The sequence below is a fragment of the Lagopus muta genome, chromosome 7, assembly GCF_023343835.1.
Source record: "Lagopus muta isolate bLagMut1 chromosome 7, bLagMut1 primary, whole genome shotgun sequence".
Taxonomy (NCBI): domain Eukaryota; kingdom Metazoa; phylum Chordata; class Aves; order Galliformes; family Phasianidae; genus Lagopus; species Lagopus muta.
In genome coordinates, this window is record NC_064439.1 from 13,937,432 (window position 1) to 13,958,705 (window position 21,274).

Sequence of the window (21,274 nt, forward strand, 5' to 3'; positions counted from 1 at the left end):
ACTCCATGTGAAGGGAGCACTAGGGTTCAGCAGCACTGACTGCCAAGGCACAGTTGAGCCTCTGGGACTGGGCAGTGGGGCAGGGCAATGGGGCAGACCCCATTGCTGGCCAGCACCACCTATCCAAAGCCACAGGACTGGGAGTGAGCTGTGCTCTCCTGGATGGAGATTTGGGGCTGCACATCCTCCCTGGGGAGCAGAGCAGGCCTGGGGAATATGGACTGCTTCTCTGCTCCTTGGGGACTTTGTGGAGGACGGACAGAATGGTGACAGTCGAGGGGACACGAGGGGAGGGGGTCGGTGTCGGGAGTGGGAGGGTGCGAGAAGGTGCCCAAAGGGCGCAAAGGGGACAAGACCAGAGGGTCCGGCTGAGTCTCCAGCAGGGGGTCACCTCGCGGGAGGACAGAGAGGGCAGCGGCCGGGAGGTGGGCACGGGGCCGGGCCGGCACCGCACGGCGGCGCAGGGCCACACAGGAGTCCGCGAGGCTCAGGTGGGTGCCCCCGCCCGGCTCGGCTCTACCTGCCCGGGTGGGTGAGGCTGCTCCCCGTCCCCCCGTCCCTCCCTTCCCCTCTGAGTCTCACGGAGCGGGCCCCCGCCCGGCCGGCTGTCAAGGCCGTGTTTGTTTGTTGCCTCTTCCGCGCCGCCGATGTCTTGGGGGGCTGAGGAGGAGGAGAAGGAGGAGGAGGGCGGGGAGGGGGAGGGGACTGGGGCTTGGGAGACGGCGGCTCCTCGGCCTCTCTTATTGCCGCTGAGTTGCGCTCCTCTTCCTCAGGCTGCGAGCAGGAGCCGCCCGGGCGCTTCCCTTTCCCGGCCGGCACTCCCCGCGGCAGCGCCGCGCTCCCTCGCTCGCTCCCCGCAGGGCAGGTGAGTGCGGGGCGCCGCCGCCCCAACCCGAGCCCCAGCCCCGCAGGGCACCGCCGGGCACCGCTGGGTACCGCTGCTCCGGGGCCGCCGACCCCGCGGGATCCGCGCCGCGGATCAGAGCGGAGCGGGGAGGGCTCGAGAAAGCACTTTGCCGAACTCCGGCGCTTGTCCCCGCTCACCGCCGCTCTCCTCCCTTCTCTCCCCTCCGCAGAGCCGCCCCGCAGCCCGCCCCGGCAGAGCGCTCCCGAGGTGCCAGCAGCAGCCGCCAGGATTTTTGTCTGTCTTGTTTGTCTGTTTGTTTTTCTTTTTCTTTTTTTTTTTTCCTCCTCGTTTTCGTTTGGCTTTCTAGTCTCTCTGGGAATGGCCGGGGCAGCGGCGCCCGAAGCGGGAACAAGTGTGGGGAAAGGCAGAGGGAGCCAGAGCTGAACGCCAGGATGCGGGCGAGCTGAGGCTCAGAGCGGGCGGCCAACCTCGCTCTGCCCCTAGGACTGCCCATACGGACCGTGCCTTCTGCTCCCGACTCCGGCCGGAGGATTTAAGACCTAGGAAGAGTTGTGCGTGGAGGGCATTTTTTTTTTCTTCACATTTTTGTCTTTTCCCCGCTCTCGGAAGGGAAAATGGATTGGGGACTTCTCCTGCACTGCGCAGCCCTCACCTTCACTCTCGCCAGGGCTCTGAGAAGCGGTGAGTGTCGCGGGGACGGCGATTCTGAGCCTGGGGGGCGGCTCCGGGGTTGCGGGAGCGGAGGGCGCGCAGTGGGGCCGCTCCGAGCCACTTCCCCCCCTGGAACTTTCCGCTGGGGGACGGGAGCGGTGCGGTCCTCCCCCGGTACCTCCGGGCCGGGCATTGCCTTCTGAGCTCTTTGGGGTGCTCGTACCGAGCAGGTTGCTCGTTCTCACAAGATCAGGATAGACAGTTATCTTAATAGCGTTTCCTCCCATCGGCAATTAAATAAGTCTCGCCTTCGGTATCTCAAAGATAATGAACGCTGAAGGCGAAAGGCTCTTCCTCGCCCTTTCTTTCCCCAAAGCGAAAGGTGTCGGAGTGCCTTGCCCGTTTCGGGCTGTCCGTGTACCTGCGGGTGTCACAGCACTCAGCCCACCCCTTCCCGAGGTGCGCAGTTTGTGTACAACTCACGCAGTGCCCGAGGGGGAGGGGAGAGGGGTGGGCTGAGCCGCCCCACGAAGGCTCAAATACTCTTTTAGGAGAGAAATCCTGTAACAGATGACCGATGCAGTTGGTTTACTGTCAGGCATCCCCTGCAAACACAACAAATTGAAAGCACCGCGCTCCTCTTTCCCCGAACAATGCCCGGGCACCGCGGATGTGTCTGTCACTGCCTGATGCATTTCTCAAGACGCTCCGGCTGTGGGAGCGCTGACGTTCCGCTCCCACACAGCGAGCAGCTCCTGCGAGTTTGCCTTTCCCGACAAATCCCGAGCAATTATTATTAACTAATTATCAAATATTTACTTTAGCCTGGTTGGGGTTTCAATCAAAGTAATTAAAAGAAGAGAGCACACTCCGCTCTGCGCTGGTATATTGTTTTAATAAGAGACCGCGAGCGGAAGAGAGAGCATTAAAGCCTCGTGGTTTATGACGGGAGTTCATCTCCTTCGCAGCGTTTGGAGGAGGATGAGTTTAAGTGGGAGAGCCGCCTCCCGACACAGAGGCACAGGAGCGGAGGTGTCGGGGGGTGCTCTGGTGGTGCCCCTGGCCCAGGTGAGGGGTGCTGCTCCCACATCACCCAGGGGTGCCCCAGCCCCGCGGCTCCAGGGCTGTCCTCTCCTTGGCCTTTGGAAGAAGGTGCTGGGCAGAAGCCTCCGTCTGCTGTGAGCGATGGGCGCGGGACCCTGCCCCAGACACAGAGACGATAACCTCCCTCTCACCCACCGATGCCAACTTCACCGACATCCAGCGCTGGTGTCTGCTAAATTAATTCATTAACCTTATTTAGAACTAATGGTCCAAAGTCATTAGAAACTACTCTTCTTAATCAAGTGTGAGAGAGATTGCGCAGAGCCGCGGAGCCGAGCAGGGCGCATTATCTTATTACTCTGTCACTTTCCCAGAAGTCGCAGATTAAACAGCGCTGGTGGTAGTGAGTCCACCTCAGCGTCCTCCGAACTGACTCTGTCGAGCGAATGGGAGCAGCGCTGCTTTATTTCAGGCGTTTTAGCAGATGCCAGACCCTGCCATGTTGTTTGCAGGGCTGGAGTGGGCTTAATGAGACGGGATCACTTTCCAAGGGTGCTTACAGCGGGAGGAAAAGGCAGGGTTCCCCGGAGCCCAGGCGGCGGATTAGCGAGATCACCAGTGACAGCTTTGAGCTCTGAGCCGCAGCGCCTTTTGTTCTGGTCAGGGGAAACAGGCTGTTCTGCAACGGCAAGGCGGAAATAAATAACAAGATAGCCATTCCCAGCAGCGTGCTTAGCAATATCTGGTTCTTGACCACACAGCTGCGTATGTATCATCCCCTCCTCTCTTAATTTATGGCAAATATTCTCTACAAAGCATGCAGCTTAATGCATTTTTGATGTGTTCTTCCTCACTCATTTCCATTTGACCTGGTTTTTCTACAGTAAAATCCTGTACATTCATAAATTCATGCTGAGAGTAAGGAATGCCATTTTGCTTTTGCAGAATGTGTATAAGATACAGCAGTGCAGTCTGTGTGTACCATTATTGGGATGTAGTGACATACAGGCTCCATTTTCAGTCCAGATAGTCTTCCTGTCTGTAGTTTACTGTCACATTTTATTGCTCAAAATTAAACAGTCACTCTTTAGGGAAAGTTTTCCTTCTCTGAGCATCCAGGCGTAGAAAACCATAGTAGAAAAATAAGTGAAACCAGAAATCTGCACTGGACAGTGAAGTGAGTGACGACGTAGACTGAACCTCTTGTCTTTATATTGGTCTCTTTATTTTTGCCATAAGCCCTAAAGCACAACCTTGGCAGTGCTGCCCAGAGAACCAAAATATGACATGATACTTCTCACAGTCACGCTCAGTCACTCCAGGAACTTTTGCAACTATTTTGCTATTAGAAATAAACCTTTGTTGTTGTTGGGGGGGGGGAAGGGAGGAACAGAGGGGAACGGGGAAGGATGTTGTTCTGCTCCATTACTTTGATGCAGCCTCCAAGCATGAACAAACTTCCTTGAAGGAATAAATAGTGGGTGATTTCTGCTTCACTAAAACCACTTTGTTCTCTGCCAGCCTGGGTTTGAGGAGCAGAGATAATTTTGGTCTGCCTAGATTTATGGCCTGATAAGCAAGGGGAGGGTCTGCTGCAAGGAGCAGGAATCCCTAGGACCATCCCAGTGACACTGACCAGGCTCATTTGGACAGAGGTCAGGCGGCCTCCTTTTAGTTGCCCTCCCACAGCTTTCCTTAAAACTTCATCGTTAAGGAGATTATACTTTGGGGGATAATTGGGTCTGTGACACCTCCTGAGCCAGTGTTAGCAGTGTTGGGAGGAGAGAGTCGAACACCGTATGGGCAGTGTTTGCTTGGGAGAGCTTTTAAAGATCAGGAAGGGGGGATCTTGTGCCTGATGTTGGATTTATGGATGGATGCAGAGAGTCAGGCCTCTTCCTTTCAGAAAATTTAGCAGAGATGGCTTTGTGCAAGCACACAGCAAAAGTTTGCTTGAGGAAGGCTGTCATCCCCTTGAAGTACCAAAAACAAGCCAACCTGTTTTCCTTCCACTACAGATAAATGCGGCGACACGATCAAAATTCTAAGCCCCGGGTACCTCACCTCCCCCGGCTACCCCCAGTCCTACCACCCCAGCCAGAAGTGCGAGTGGCTGATCCAGGCCCCGGAGCCCTACCAGCGGATCATGATCAACTTCAATCCGCACTTCGACCTGGAGGACCGCGACTGCAAGTAAGTGCGGCCGCCGCGCTGAGGAGCGCTATGGCGCCACCTGCCGGCGCAGCTCCGCGCAGCTCCCATCCTCCGCGACGCTCCGCAGCGCTCCGCGTCCCCCCCCCACCGCAGTGCCCGGGGCCGGTCCTCACCGCTGCCACGGGGCTGCGGGCTCCGTTCCGCTGAGCCCGGCCGGGGGGAGGTGGAAAAGTGTCTTTGCAACTTTTCTGTGGGTGATCTGACATAGGTTTGAATTCCCTCTGCCTCGTGGGAGAGGCAGGTGGGTGATGGTGTGTGTTACAGGAGTGCAATTAAGATGAGGCGTTCTGAGCTTGTTTGACTGTTTGCTTTTTTGAATAAGTTTCTAAAAAGCTAGGAGATACTTCCTCTTCTTTTAATATTTCCACAACTGCTAATAGCCTGTGGCAGAAATGGGCAATCTATAAACTGTGAACTCCTTTTATTAATGCAGAATATCTGGTATTTACTCTCACCCATTAAGGAGCAGTGAGCTGCAGATACGATAGCTGTACATCCCCTTTTCTCCCTTTGCTGCTGATTTATAGCCAGGATAGCTCTTATTCCTCCTCCTGCTCTGCTGTAATTCTTTGGGAGGAGGAAGGGGAAAATTGAGGCATTCTGTGCATACGTTTCCATTGACCATCTATAATGGGAGTGGGACTCTCCCAGAAAATTGTTCTCCACTTTTCCCCAAATCTTTGAGTGGGATCCATTTAACTTGAATAAGGCAAGACACAGTCAGGTCATTCCCCTCTTCAACATACCCTCTAAGTTCAGCCTACTTGTTTCACGAAAATATTTTAATAACTCACTATTAAAAAAATTCTTGGGTATCATGGAGTTTTCAGCCCCTTCTGACAACTGCAAGAGAGAGTCATTGTTCATTAATGCTATCAGTCAAGATTTTCTCTGCATGTCAGGAAGGGATTAAACTCAGTTCCCATTAGTGTTTGACATTTCATGAGAGTTCTCAATATTCCACAGCCTCTGGTACTGTAAAATGATGCTCAGCATCATCAGGAGTGGTTGTCATGGACTGTGAAGTGGGACTGTTGGACTTAGGGAGCAACTGTATTCAAGCACTTAATTTTTACTATGCGTGTTTCTGTTCCTACTACTTAATAAATAGATTACTTAGAACATCATTATTGATTTCCCTTAAAATGAAGTTCTTTAATGATACATTGTGGCACTTAGTTGCTTTGTTGTTGTTTCTGTAATCTCTTGTGTATCAGCATTTCAGTTCAAGTGATAATGCAGGAAAACCCTGTGCTATAAAACTAAACGGACTCTTTGTTAAAATGGATTTTTATTGTGATGTTGGAGCTGCAGCTCATATTCACACCATATGTTCACACGCTCATTTCCCGTTCTTTAATTTTTAATTTGCTGTGCTCAGGCCATGATTCACTTCCTTGTGTCTTCTTTGTATGGGTTTTACTTTCTTTCTGTGGAACGGTGCTAATGCTTAAAAATGGTCGTGTGTGTGTGTATCTCTTTGTCTTTTAGACAGAGATTGAGAAATTAAATCAGGCATATTCCAGTGTCAACCCCTTTTTTGTTCCTTGCTAGAATACATGTTCTTCCAATGCTATATAACCAATGTGGTCTTTGACAGCAGTAAAGCGGTGCACAGCATACAATTATTTAAGGAACAAGTAATCTTTGTGGCGTAGTGTTGTGCTAAATAGTGCCAGACTGAGCTGAACGGGGTCCAGGGAAGAGATTGACTCCCTCCCTTCATCGCTCCCTTCTCAATATTCATTGTCCACTCTCGCCCTTGCATTATTCCTTCCTCTGAAAGGGGCCCAACGCAGTAATGAGATGGCAGTGGGTGGGAGGGAGTCTCTGAACAGGGCTGTTTGCATTGTCTTTGCAGTGTGTGATGGTGATGACTTTACTGTCATTTGGTCTATGCTGAAATGCTAATCTTCTAGGCTATGATAAATTACTCAGCTGCTACTTCACTTATACTTAAAATTGCTCTTTTTAAGTTGAGAAGGATTGTGTTCGTGCCAAGAACCTTAGGACCAGAATAATAGAAAATGATTTCAGCAACAGAAATTTGTCAACAAGCTCTGTGGTTTCACATTTCACTGTCTGCTTAGAAAATCCACATTCCTTTTACCGAACACCGGGTGCAAGCGATGATTAATGCAGTGAAACATATCATGAGATTTTTTTTGGTTTTGCAACTAAGTACATTTTGATTTCCTAATATTCTTAGTTTATTAGCAACCCAGTGTGCCATCTCGAAATGTGCAATTTAGGTTACGCACTGGCTTATTGAAAGGTTTAGCACTGGAAATTAATAAGCACTTAAATATGAAAAGCAGATAGAAAATGAGAGATAGGGGAATTCATGTCTGGGAACAAAAATGCCCCATACAATTAAAGTGGACTGGAGGAGAAGATTAACTTTCTGGCCTAGCTCCCAAGATCCTCTTCATAATGCTGTTCCTTGCATCTTATACCTCAGTTAGAGTTGAAATAACTTCAATAACAAAAACCCCTGCGCCCGGGAAGGGGAACAGTGTGACTTTGGACAGGTTACTCTTGTGGTCTGTAATGTCAATGGGAAAACCAATAGGCCTTACCTTACTAGTGAATATCACCACGTGTAGAAGACTGGGCGTATTGAAATGTAAATCTGGTGAAAGGTCAATTCTCCAAGGAGAATCAAAAGCAGCAAATCTCAGTATCAGCTATACTGAATCTGTTCGCAGTGAGTCTCTTTGAACATGAGGGTTTGGGATTCATTTTGAAAATATACTCTTGATTTACCTATGATTATGCTGTGCTTTAATGGATACGTGTTTCTCAAATGACTGCTAGTAAAATTCATGTGTGTGTGATTTTCTCATGATCATTTGAGTTGTTTTAAGCAAACACGGTGAAAAATCCTGTTTTTCTGGAGGCAGTCCAGAAAACTTCAGAACTTTCACAGTTCTGAAGAATAAAGATACGCAAATAATTAGAAATACGTTCACACAAGCTAAGTTCATCTGACAAAAAACTTTCTAGCCAGAATTACTGAACCAGCATAATGGAAACACTAGGTCTCAACGGGAAGCATACAATCATGTCAACCACAGATTGTTATCAAGAGTATTAGCACATAATGAAAAAATACACAGTCTCTTTTTAACTTTTAACTTTAATGAGTGTTATGCCTCCTCTTCGGGAGGCAAAGAAACAGCAATTACTGTTTACTTTAAGACAGCGCTAGCTTGTTTGCTGTTTTGCCTTTTCTCAAGCAAGCATGGATAACATCCATGCATTTTTGGAGTCAGGAAGATGGTTAAAATGAATAGAAGAGACAAAACATATGTCTGAGTATTAAAATGCTCCAATGTTTGTTGCATGTGGTAAATGCTTTTCAGCACTTGGAGCAAGCTGTATATGTCTCGTGTCACTGAAGGAGCCTACTGTGTAAATGTAGCCATCTTGAATCCAGTAAAACTTTATACCTAGATAATAAACAAGAATGTCACTGATACAGTATTTTGAATTTATGGAACTTTTCCGGTTTCCCAGCAATGCACACTATCAGCATGATAATTTATAATGGTTTGTGACAAATGTTGCTGAGCAAAGAGGTGTGTGGTTACATTCAGATCAGATGTCATTATCTGGGGAGCAATAAAAATTTCACAGACACTAGGTTAAAAACATTAAGAAAATGAATGTGAAGCTTCAGAAGAAAAGAGCTTAAGAAAGGTGGAGAACAGGGTAGAGAAAGCCCAAAAGTGGTTTTCTTACTGACAAATTATTGACTTGGTTGCCAGACTTGACTATATTGCTTTTCAAGGTCTTTATATATACTCCATGCAGTACAGTTGTTTTATTGGCCATCATTTATAGATGTATAGAGTAAATATCATTCTTGCTTGACAATTATAAAAGGTGTACACAGTGCTGTCGAACTGGTCTGAACAGAAGAACTGCCCATTTTGGAAACATTTGTGTCTTAGATGGAAAGATGTCATAGATAATTTTTCTTTATACTGCTTTTATCAGGGATTAGGTACACTGATGAGATTAGGGCTGAGTAGAAATTGCAGTTAGTTATAGAATACAGAGAAAATAATACCCACCTGTGTTTGTTTATGTAGAAGAAAGCAGCTCCTGCAGATCCTTGAGTCTGCAAGCAGAAAGGCTGGCCAGACTGAGCGCAACTGTAGCCCTACAAACTTCTATAGCCCTTAATGATGTTGGAAATTCATCCATCCATTGTATTTCTAAATAATGTCAATGGATTTATGCTGCAAATCTGTAGGCATAACAAACTGAGGCTGGTAAAATAAACAGGAGCGAGGCAAGCCATGGCTCAGCCTTGCTTTAGTTTCTGCAAAGTTTAAGCTTTCATTTACTTTTGTTTAAATCCTGGTTCCTATTTCTCCACACAGTGACAGGCTGCCTTCGGCAGACTTTGTGGTTTATGTTTTTCTTGTGCAAAGGCAGTTTGAGCCCCAGGTGGCACTGAGCTGCTTTGGCTATGCAGTGCTGTCCTGGGAGACCCAGTTAAACCGCATATGTTGGAACGGTCTTTTGAACTGCTAAGGCTGCACACATTACAACTGCATTCTGACTGCCCAGAGGTGTGCCTGAGACCTGACTCCAGGTTTACCAACCCTGAATTGCTCCCAGATCTGTGCAAAGGACACCTCAGGAGTAATGCAAGATCTGGACTCCATGCTGTCTTGTTATCATTGAAAGCAAGGGGAATTTTGCCCTCCGCTTTCACAAAGCTGTATCTTCTTTTTTTTATGGCTGTGAGGAATGGTGGAGCACAGGCCCTGTATGACTGTTTTATAACTGTATCAGTCATTTTGATGGCAAATGTCAATCAGAGCTTCCTAATTTCATCTCCTTCAGTAGCTTTTGAACTCAGTAGGCAGTGAGGTGACTGCAGCTGATTATGGCAGCTAAGCAGCAGAGATAGTAAAAGAGCAGATTAATTCGGGCCTGTGAAAGACAGGAACCGTATTTCTTAGAATCATAGAATCACAGAGTAGTTTGAGTTGAAAGGGACCTTAAAGAATGTCAGTTCCAATTCTGTCCATGGGTAGGGCTGCCCTCCTGCAGCTCAGGTTGCCCAAGGCCCCATCCAACCCAGCCTTGAATGCCTCCAGAGATGGGGCACCTACAGCTTCTTTGGGCAGCAATGCCAGGGCCTCATCACCCATTTCAGCATGGCTGAACTCAGTAGAGGAGCCTGAATGAGTCAATGCCTCTGAGCTTTCAACCAGAAACATGGTTTTAGCAGCTTGCTCTGCCTGTCTAGGCACCAGTGCCATTTCTTCTAGCCATTTGTCTCAGGACCAGGTATCTAAGGCAGACATGAATGTCCACTTGCCACCTGCTGAGAGTGGCTGAAGTGATACCCACATCTTGTGTGTCTTTTGAGTGAACCAAAGCACCCAGCCCTTACACCATGAGCACCTCACAGGAGGAGGCTGGCATATACCTGATGGCCTCACTGCTGAAGCCAGGTTCGATGTGATCTCAAGAAGAATGTGAATCTCAGCACTGTCCTGCAGGAGAAGCTGTACCAGGGCCAAAGAGTCAGTTTCTCCACCCCTGGTCTCTCTCAGAAACCTCTCCCTCAACAGGAGCATCAAGCTGTTTGAGATTATTGAGATATTATTTGAAATTATAAAAGGAGTGGAAGTGATCATCGTTCTGGCCACCAAAACAAGAAAAAGGCCTTCTGAGGTAGTTTAGGATGAGAGTTGTTGAAGTGGACTTTTAACATCTGTTTCTGGGTGCACTCTTAGAGCATTTCTCTACTTTAAATAAAAGCACATTAAGGGCTTCCTCAGGCAGCGTGCTGTTGGTGACCATTATTTGATACCTATTTAAGGCTAACAGTGCCAAGTAAGGGGGTCAGCCCAGGGCCTGCTTAGAATCAGGAAAGCAAATAACTCTTGTTTCAGTACAGATGGTGTATGTTGCATACAGATAATATTTTTCCTTTACGTAAAGTTTCTGAATCATAGTCCTTTCTCCTTGCTACAGGATTCGGCATGTATTTCCAGACATTTATCAGATGCAAGCATCCAAAGATAGCTCTATTATTTTATTGTGTTTTAGAGATTAAATAAGAGTTTAAAGAAGTTGGAAATTAAATTGTTTTTGCGATTACACAGTGCCATAAACAGATTCTTTTGTTGTTTTTCCAAGCAATTAACTCGTGTGAAAGTCTCAACTGCTAACCTGGTTAACAATTCTTTCTTTCAGAGTAGTGGCAGGAAAATACGTTAGGAAAATCATGACCAAATTACCTGGTCATACCTGGACATCTGGGCATGTGTGCATTAGGAACAGAGGTACTGGATACAGAGCCTGGTTTTGCACTCTGTGGATGCGGGTACATCCCTGGCGCAGTAGAGCCTTGATTTGGGTCTCAGTACATAGCATTTTACAATTATAATAACAATCATATGCAGATGTTTATATTAATGTAGACGGTTAAGTGAACTGTGGGGAAAATTATGTCTTGACGTGCTACAACCAGATGCCCTTCAGACAGGAGAAAATCTTCAGGGTCAAATGTAGATTCCCGTGAGCCTCATCCTTCAGCTTTTCTGTGGACAGAGAGGCAAATTTAGAACAGAGGGCTGAGTCCTTTCTAAAATGAAACCCAGAGTTGCAGACATTGGCCCTATGAACCATTCAAGATGCTTTCAGTCAACCTCATCTTGCTTTCCTCTTCACCCCCCTCCCCCCCCCCTTGTTAATGTAATTAAAATAAAAATCTACGTGTTGCTGAAAATTAGTTTCTTAATTATAGCTTACTGCAAGCTATAACATTAGATCATAATTTGATAGTTATGATATAGAGACAGCTGATATAAAAGCAAATTGAATTATTTTCTTTTGTAGTATTTCCAAAAGATGAAGTTATGTCTGAAAACAGGATACAAATACTCACATGCGTATGTCTAGTCATAAATCATACGGAACAACTTGATCACAAACATACATGTTACATGCACATCTTTAAGACTGTGCATATGTACATGCATATCATATAGAATTGTTAGCTTATATAGGATTTCCTAAAGTAAATCTGCTAATTAAAGCGCTAATACCCATCTTAAGGCTGATAATTAGGTATAAAGAGAAAAAGAGACAGGATTAGTGTTCAGATCATGTTCCAAATGCCTCTTAATTGGGTGTTTGTAATCAATCCTGATTGCAAGAGGCAGTGGTTTGGCAGTACAAAGAACGAAAAACACTTAGCCCTACTATTTTCCTGTTAGTTGACTTGGCGATAGTATTTAGGTCAGGATCCAGTGTCAAACAAGGTAATTTTGTCAGTATTAGCGATCCTCATTACACATATAAAATATTTTCTATTGATAATTTCTTTCAAACTAAAAACTCTCTCAAAGTAGAGAGTTACTTTTATCCAGGATCTTAAAAGTGTTTTCAAGCAAACCAAAGAAACAACTTTGTTTCCCTGGCCCCCATCCACCACTGACTTGTGAAATCAGGTCTGAGTTCACTGTGTGTCTTTCATTGCAGTGACCTTGGCACTTTTCTCACCAAGCCACAGTTTTCCATCACAAAACCACACAGCTTGGTATAATGATTATTTCTTTTTTCCTAGTAACCAAACAATTTTTTAAATAGGGTGACAGATTTCCCTGTTGCGCTGCGGGAAGCAAGCACCTGGTCATTTCCAAATAGAGTTTTAATGAACTTCCTGAAGGAGATTTGAGAAACGTTTAATAAGTCACCTGCTAACTTTCTGGGAGCATAGGTCATTTTCTTTTTTTTCTGTAAGAATTCACAAAAATGTGAGAGTAACCCCCCTTCCCAAGTCCTATACTTCCATGGAGGAAATTGACTTTTGTTGGCAATATCAAAGGTTTATAAAATAGCAACTTCAAAAAATCAGATTTCTGATTGTGTCTCACACATGAGGTAAAGTGAAACCCTGTGAGCCACAAAGCTGGCTGTGAACTGTGTGAGGTTGATCATTATTCATTTAAAGTGAAAAAGATTGTCCTTATTTATACCTATTTTGCATGTTAATAACATTACAAATATTTTACGTAATGCTGTAAAATGAAGAATTTAGATGGCTCAAAATATGAAAGTATATGTGTATATGGAAGGACACCCATCTGATATGATGATTTCTTCTGGAAGAAACTACGTGCATCCCAGAAGCACTCTAACCAGCTGCTGTGCAGGAGAAACTGGGGCACTAGTCTGCTGCTCTCCATGCTGATGTGGAGTTGCAGTAGCCCCATGCCTCCTCAAAATACAGATGCCTCACACTGAGTGGGAGCCTGGACTTATCCTTTCTTTGTGCTCCACCAGCTCTCTGTATTGCACATTTGCACTGTGGTCTGCTCGTGGCCCATGTGCAGATAGAGCCCATCAGGGCTGTGGGGTGGACCAGGTGTAGGAGCCCCCCAGGGTACCGACACACTGCCCACATAGCACAGGCTTGCACTGGGGCTATTCCACTGTGTTTCATGCTGGAGAAGAAGACACTAATTTCTCTCCTTTCTTTCTTTTTTGTTTTTTTTTTTTTTTTTTTAATTTTTAATATGCTCCTTTGGCAGTTGGTAGCTGAGAACCTAGGGAAAATTGAGAGGTCTGTTCACAGCCATGTGATTATTCAGCCTCGAGCTCTGAGAAACGCTCCCTTACAGCCAAATTTTTCCTCATCTTATTCACATAAACAGTCCCACTGAAGTCAATTAAAAGCACAGACTCACTTGTGCAGGGCTAACAGTGCTTGAAAGCTAGGACATACGTTTATGGCAGTATACAAATTAGTAGTTACTTCTTGCAACAGTGGATTTCAAATGCTTGAAGAGTAATTTACTGTACAGTAGAAAATTCAAATTCAATCCCCATTGTCACCTCAATTTGTATCACCACACCATATGCAACTTATCATTTGTTCTCTGAAATCTTAGCTCCTAATAGCAGAGTTTTAGGACAAATTGCTAAGTGCATGGGTAAGAATCAAAGTTTGTCTCGTTGCAGAATCTTGTGCCAATCTGTCATTAAGCCAGGCAACTTCTGCCGACTTTCCTCTGATGTATTCATCTGTAACAAGGGAAGCAGATCAGCAATTTGGAAAAGCTTTAGCTTGATCACCATGCAGAAATGTAGACTACACTGCCTATTTCCATAGTGATCACTCCACTTTGCCAGATGCAAAATGGAAGACTTACATCCCCCGTGCTAAAACACTTCTTAAACAAATTCCTAGCCTGCTACATTTGAGTAGCTTTAGATAAGTCTGGAAAACAATGCAAAGGTAGCTCTTAAGTAAAAGCCTTTTTTTATTTCTCCTTTTTCACAGATTTCTCCATGACCTTTGTTTTGGAGACAAAGGCATCCGATATCTTAGCATGGAAGGCATATGTTCTGGTTGTGAAGTGTTTTTTAGGCATTCCCACGAAACCCCTGAGACTTCACGTCACAATTCTATAAACTTTATCTATTTGTATATTCATATCTGGGCTCAAATCCAAAACTTCCATATATGCATTTGTAGCAGACAGTTCAGGTTCATCCCCTTGTGTTTCAGATGGCAGGCACTTAGAGCAGGTACACGTTTTAACCACTCTACATAGTCTAGCACAATTCTAATATATTTCTGAAGTTTTCTGTTTCAAATAGCACACGCACACTATAGTGTAGGCATATAAAACAGATACAGGACCGCAGTGAGTTGAGCAGCAAGTGAAGACAGCTCCACTGATACCAATAGACTTGCACCTGCTAACAGCACAAATACAAAATACCATAAGCATATCGTATTATGTTCCTAACTGGTTTCCATTTTCATTCACCCTCTACAGCTATACTAGATGATGGCCTTCAGACAGTATAATAGTCTTCTTTATCTTATCTCTCTGACATCATTTTCAAGTTCCTTATTACTCTTGAACAGTGTTGCTAATAGTGCCCAAATTGCTTCTCATTTTTTCCCATCATAGCATGCCATTATTCAAGAAACCAGTGCTCTCCAGCCTTTCCCACATAAGTAGCTCTCCCCCAAACTAAACTTACATTTACTACCAAGAGCCAGTCTTACATTTCCCAAGCAATCAGGCTATCCCATTGCCTATTACATTTTTAATTTGTATGTTTTTGCACTTTTATTTTTAATTAACCATACTTGTGTGTTACTTAAGACTTGAATCTTTGTCTTCTAAAGCCCAATCTTCATGCTCTGGCTTTTGTACTTTTATTATTTCAATTAAGGAGTTGTTTGTGTACAGTTAAAACAATTCAGCACACATGAGGAGATAGGTTTATTCCAGTATCAAGATGCCTTATGTCAGTACTTTTGCAGAAATAAACCTTGCTTTTTTCAGCAGTGTGAAACACGTGTCTTTATCTACAATGGTTTCTAATGTGATATAGCTAAAGTGGCTGTAAAAACAGTATATAGACTGTGGTAAATAAATAGTCACAAGTAGTGGTAGAGATTTTTTTGATAATGTAATAGCTAATTTGTGAGCAGAAATTGGTAAGATTCCCCTGCTGCTTGCAAGCTTCAGACTGCCATATGCATATAAATATATGTGTACATAGTGAGTGACTTAGTGGCAAATCCTTTTCCTCCCGGCTTTGATTCTTTGAACACTGGCTCAGGCAAAGTGTCTGCACTAAGCAGTTCCTCTGCTTACTGTAAGTTATTCCTTCCAGGAAGGCTATTTTTTTTTTAACTCGCCTCACTAGGCAGCTAGATAAATTACTGCATGGTGACCTTCAGGCACCTCACTCACTCCGTGGAAATCATCCATATGCACACTCTCACCCTGTGGTATTCCATATGAAGTGCAATGTAGCTTATCCCCTTTTTTAGTTATTCCTACCCCCCACCCCAGCCGTGCAAACTAAAAACATGTTCATAGGTGTAGCCACAGCTCAGTTGACAATCACCGGGTAATTTTCACTTGTCCCCATATGCTCAGCATAGAAAGGAAAAGATATTCTCCCTTGCCACATCTCAGCTTCATCTCTTTGTCATCTGAAATAAATGTCAGATTATTTCAGTGTAAATACCTGAAGAAAGGGAGCTGTTTGTCATTGGTCCAAAGTACGTTACTGAAGCTTGTGTTATATGCCAGCTGAGTGAGGAGCTGACTGTGCAGTTCAGCAGTACCCTAGGAATTTTTCGGAAGACGAACACTGCAGCTCCAACTGCAGTAACTCAAAGTGAAGGCAGTTAAAGTTCTGCTTCAGTGCTTGTGCAGAATGGGTAGGAGGTTCTCAAAATTAGGTATAATAAAGACCAAGGTCCTCCCACCATGTATTCAAATCTCTTTCCATCAGCCCTAAAGAAGTATACAGAACTGGGTGCTAGGGCATTGTGGATGCAAACCCTCTCATCCATATTGATCTTAGGCAAGTCAGCCATCATCTCTGTGCCTCAGTTTCCTTGCAGGGGGTAATATCTTCATGTTTTGAAGTATGCTGAGGATGCATTTACTAACGTTTGTGAAGTCCGTAGAGGTTTCTGGGTGGAAATGTAATGCAGTTTAATAATTATTTGCTATTGTTTTGTGTTTCTTAATCTTCTAGCCGTTAATTTTTTTAAACAATATACTGCTGTGTATAAATGCAGTCTATTGACTTTCAGAGAGAAGCGTTATCCAAACAAAAATGAAGAATAGTACTCATGCTCACAGGAGACATATTATCCGTGATGAGAAGAATCCATAACAGACACGGCACTAACTCAAAACCGAGCACGATAGCATCCAAATGCGAGCAATTTCCAACGTGTGCATATTGCAGCACAAAACCAGGCCATTCTGCTAGCACAGCAGCCCCTGAGGAGCTGTGAACCACGCAGCAGCAGCACTAATGGTTGTCTCCTCATGTGCAGTGAGGGAAGGCAGCACTTTAGAGCCGCCTTGGGCAGCTTTTAGGTTATTCATTCTTAACTTACTTCTATAAAGCTATTATTGGGTGGAAGCAGATGACACAAAGATTTGGGGCTGCTCTGTCTGCATCAGGGAGGACTTCCCCATCTTTGCATGTAGGGTCAAATTATGGCTTCTTTTAAGTCAGTGACAAAACTTCTCCCTTCTTGCATGGAATCAGGATTTCACTTGATTTTAGGCTCCAAAATATCTTTTTCTAAAGAACATTTCTCTGTAGCCAGTGTATGTCATAGGTCTTTTCTCAGTTTGGACATTATTTTCCTTCCAATGTAGACAGTGTGTGTAGGGGAGAAAAGAGGCCCATGAGTTTCCAAATGCATTCATAATACAAGAATAATGATTAGGCAGGCAAAATACTGAATTTTCTCTTGTTAGAGTACAGTTAATCATAGAATGGTTTGGGTTGGAAGCCCTATCCCACAGGCAGGGTTCCTACCCAGCAGCTCAGGCTGCCCAGGGCCACATCCAACCCAGCACTGAGCACCTCCATGGATGGGGCACCCACAGCTTCTCTGGGCAGCACTGCCAGGGCCTCACCACCCTCTGAGTAAAAAATTTCTTCCTAACGTCAACATAAATCTCCCCTCTTTTTGTTTAAAGCCATTCCCTGTCCCAGTGCATGGAGTACTGTGCTAAGTCACCTACTTGGTTTCATAATTTACTTTCAGAACATTTTGGGCTGTTCTGTGATTTACTTGTTCTACATGATGCATGTTCCCTCTCTATGTTCTCTCTGTGGGCAATTTATTCCATCAACTGAAACAGTCGTTTTCTTTCTTAAGAGCATCCACTCCAAGTTTTGGATATCGTTAGTCCTCAAAAAAATATGAAACTTTATAAAAGTATCACAAAAAGTACTGAGGATTTCTTTTTCCTTTTATTACATTGCTGGGGATTACATTGTTGGGGATCCTTCCTTACCACAGTTGCATTACAGCAGTGGGGCTGCTCTGGTGTGCAGCCGCTGAGAAGCAGCCGTGTAGCTCTGAGCTCAGGCAGTTCTGAGGACAAAACTAGTTTTCAAAACATTTTTATGAAGTCAGGGAAATCTTAATGTCTATATCCACTCCAAGTTTTGGATATCGTTAGTCCTCAAAAAAATATGAAACTTAATAAAAGTATCATAAAAAGTACTGAGATTTCTTTTTCCTTTTATTACATTGTTGGGGATTTTATCTGTGATAATAACAGCCATAAAATTCCTTCATCTTAAATGAGAAATTTGGCATTCCCTGATATCAGCAGCTGATGCTTTAAAACCTACCATCAAGTTTCACGAGACCAGTGATAAAAATCATGAGAACTGGCAGTGCTGGATTCTCCTTACAGTCCCAGCTTCCTGCTGCTGCATCTTTCTGCAGCCACGGCCCTGGGACTTCCACTCAAGTGATAGATTTGTTGAAAAAATACAATCAAAAGGAAATTAAAGCATTAATCTCTATTACTTTCACTGCTTGGTTATGTTTCTTCACCCCTCACTGCATGATCAAAACTTTAAAAAAGCAAAATTCACCCAAGGTAAAGAAAAATCCCTTAGTTCACCAACCTCATCTCTGTATATACATGCAACAGCATAGAATCATAGAATCATGGAATGACCTGGGTTGAAAAGAATCACAGTGATTGTCTAGTTTCAACCTCCCTGCTATGTGCAGGGTTGCCAACCACCAGACCAGGCTGCCCAGAGCCACATCCAGCCTGGCCTTGAATGCCTCCGGGGATGGGGCATCCACAACCTCCTTGGGCAACTGTGCCAGTGCTTGCTTCACCATCCTCTGTGTGAAAAAGCTCCTTCTAATACATAACCTAAATCTCCCCTGTCTTAGTTTAAAACCATTCCCCCTTGTTCTATCACTATACACCCATGTAAACAGTCATTCTTCCTCCTGTTTATATGCTCCCTTCAAGTACTGGAAGGAAGCACTGGGCATCCTGTCATTAAGGAAGCTAATTTTTTGTTTGGCTCCAAAACCAACTTACATCCATGAGAAGAAAAAAAACCAAAAGAATGATTAGAGGTCAGTAAACACAAGGGTGTGACTTTGATTTTGGAAGACCCTGATCTGCAAGCTGCTGGCATATTTTTGCTCACACTGGCTGCTGCAGGGTGCTCATGCTCTCCTGCTGCTCTTCTCTAGCAAGCTGTACTGAATAGCTGGCACTGACATTAAGGGTCCTGTTTTTATGTCTGTATATCTCTAGTGAAGACAATAAAGCCATGACTGACAGTTGTGTATTTCCCACAGAGGCCGGATCCTTCCTTACCACAGTTGCATTACAGCAGTGGGGCTGCTCTGGCGTGCAGCCGCTGAGAAGCAGCCGTGTAGCTCTGAACTCAGGCAGTTCTGAGGACAAAACTAGTTTTCAAAACATTTTTATGAAGTCAGGGAAATCTTAATGTCTTTATTCTGTTATTACTTTAAAATAATAATCCCGAGCTGACCTGGGAGCTATTACTCAGTGAGCACTAGCCCCTCGGAAGGTTTCAGCTTGTCAAGTTTAGCCATTTTTTGAATGCTCAGAGGAAGTCATTAAGGCACATCAGGCTGCTGATTGCTATTAAACTCTGCGGAGAGTTCTGTGTAAAAATCAATGCCATAAGATGGCTACAGGAATCCAGGAGGCAGGAAAAGCGTTTCTTTACCCTCTGGATCTTGAAAGTGGATTAATAGGCTTTGCGAAACCTCAAAAAAATATCACCTTTGAGCTGGGGGCCACATGTAAGCCTCTGTGACAAAATAATACAGCTCAGAAAGCTCCAAGCATGTGAAAATGGGATTATAATGGAACCCTCACCGCTATAACCTCAACTGTACATTTCTGTGTTGGAGAAATCTCACACATCTGCACGTGTACCCATGCACATGCTCTTTTATTGTATCCCAATGAAGACCTTTTGTGTTCTATCGCCACTAAGAAATCTGGAGGGAGAATTGCTTTTTAGTAAGCGATGATTGCATGTAGCTCGTGCTAAAAGAGCAGTGAAGGACTTCCCAGATGAGTTCAGTCTCAGCAATAGTAAAACTGTTTCTTGGATGGCCAGTGGGTTCTGCTTGTGTGAGAACTGCACTGAAAAATGCAGCACAGTTTACTATTAGTTGAAGGCTTTTTACCAACTTTTTTTCTTTTTCATGGGAAAGAGTAGTTTAAATCATATTAGGAAGTTTTTCTGTAAACAAGTCATATACAAACAGACAAAGCCCATTGGCTAGGAGGCCAATTGCTGTGGAATGGCTAAAATTCAAACATTCCAATTCTCAGAAAGCAGAGTGGCAGCATTAGATTCCATTTGGGTCATGAATTTCATTAAATTTCTAATGAGAATATGTTGAAAATTCTTTTTAATTTGATGATTTTCTTTGATTCTTCTATGAAAATACAATTTCAATGGGTTGTAATTAATTTTTTTCATTCCATCATAGGATCGTTTGGGTTGGAAGGGACCTCAGGAAACCATCAACTCAAATGAGTTGTATTTTGTATGAAAAAAGGCTAAAATGAAGTAATCCACGTAAAACCAAATGCTTCCATTAAAAACAAACAAACAAACAAACAAACAAAAAACCCAGACATTTTCATACTCAATTAGGATGATTAAGAATCTTTATTTCATGTTATATCCCAGCCTTTCTGCTCATATCAATACTGGTTTCTTGCAATCTCCCCTTGTTCATTTTAAAACCTTATATTTCATATTTTTAATTAAAAAAAAATCTTTACTGTTATACCATTTTAAATACATGGTAATATCAGGTAGGGTTAACCACTGTAGGCGGAGAGCTGAGAGGCAAGGCCACTAGCCTGGTCCATCATCTCAGCTAAGCCCAGAAAATACCTTTTTAAAGAAGGAGCTCAAGGAGTCTCAGCACCAAACCTTGTGACAGACAGACTCAGGACTGTAATATACACTTCTGGTCCAGAGGGAGAAAAATTTTTCCCAGATCTCTCCCAGGCTGCAAATGCCCAACAATTTTCCCTTTGTCTGGGGGAGCTGCTCCCATGGATCTCCCCATGTCCATGGCAAGAGCATGGGGTTGGGGATGCAACTGATATTGGCAACCCCGTCATCAAGTCCAGATCCAAGGCTGGGGTCTGGAAAGAAGAATCAGAATTAGGCTTTCTGCTAAGGACTGACTCAAGCACACACAGTGAAAAAACTCTTAACAAGTGAGCTGTTAAGCCCATTTTAGTGCGTATGGTCTGGAGTGGCTGCAATGAGGGGGCAGCTCGCAGCATGGCGTCGAGGACAGAGGCTCCTACACTCTCATTATAGTGGGGAAAAATCCACTTTTCTTGCATGGATAATTTGGATGATATGAATCAGCCTGTTGTTTTTATTTCAGTGGAGTACAGACAAGAGTTGTGTAAAATGAGGCTGCTGCCTGTCTGTCAGGCAGCTGTAGTTTTTACCCTGCAGCCTCTTTTAATGCGCATTCTTGGCAAATTCTGAAGAGAAGCAGTCACAACTGTGCACTCAGACATTCGAGCAGCCCTCTTACCATTGTCATTGAGCTGAGGACTTCACTCGTGCATTGTCCTGTGTTTGATGCAGCCATTAGGCATCCTGACCCAGTAACCA

General features: G+C 44.4%; 1 protein-coding gene across 2 annotated transcripts in view; it reads left to right on the forward strand.

Moving 5' to 3' along the window:
* The first annotated feature begins 728 nt into the window (after positions 1-728).
* Positions 729-21,274, forward strand: part of NRP1 (neuropilin 1) — a 109,551-nt gene continuing 89,005 nt past the window's right edge. For both annotated transcript variants that reach the window (XM_048952287.1, XM_048952288.1), the window contains exons 1-3: positions 729-865; positions 1,077-1,549; positions 4,582-4,756. In XM_048952287.1, coding sequence (XP_048808244.1) covers positions 1,483-1,549; positions 4,582-4,756 — 242 coding nt within the window. In that variant the 5' untranslated portion in view covers positions 729-865; positions 1,077-1,482. The remainder of the gene's footprint in view (positions 866-1,076; positions 1,550-4,581; positions 4,757-21,274) is intronic.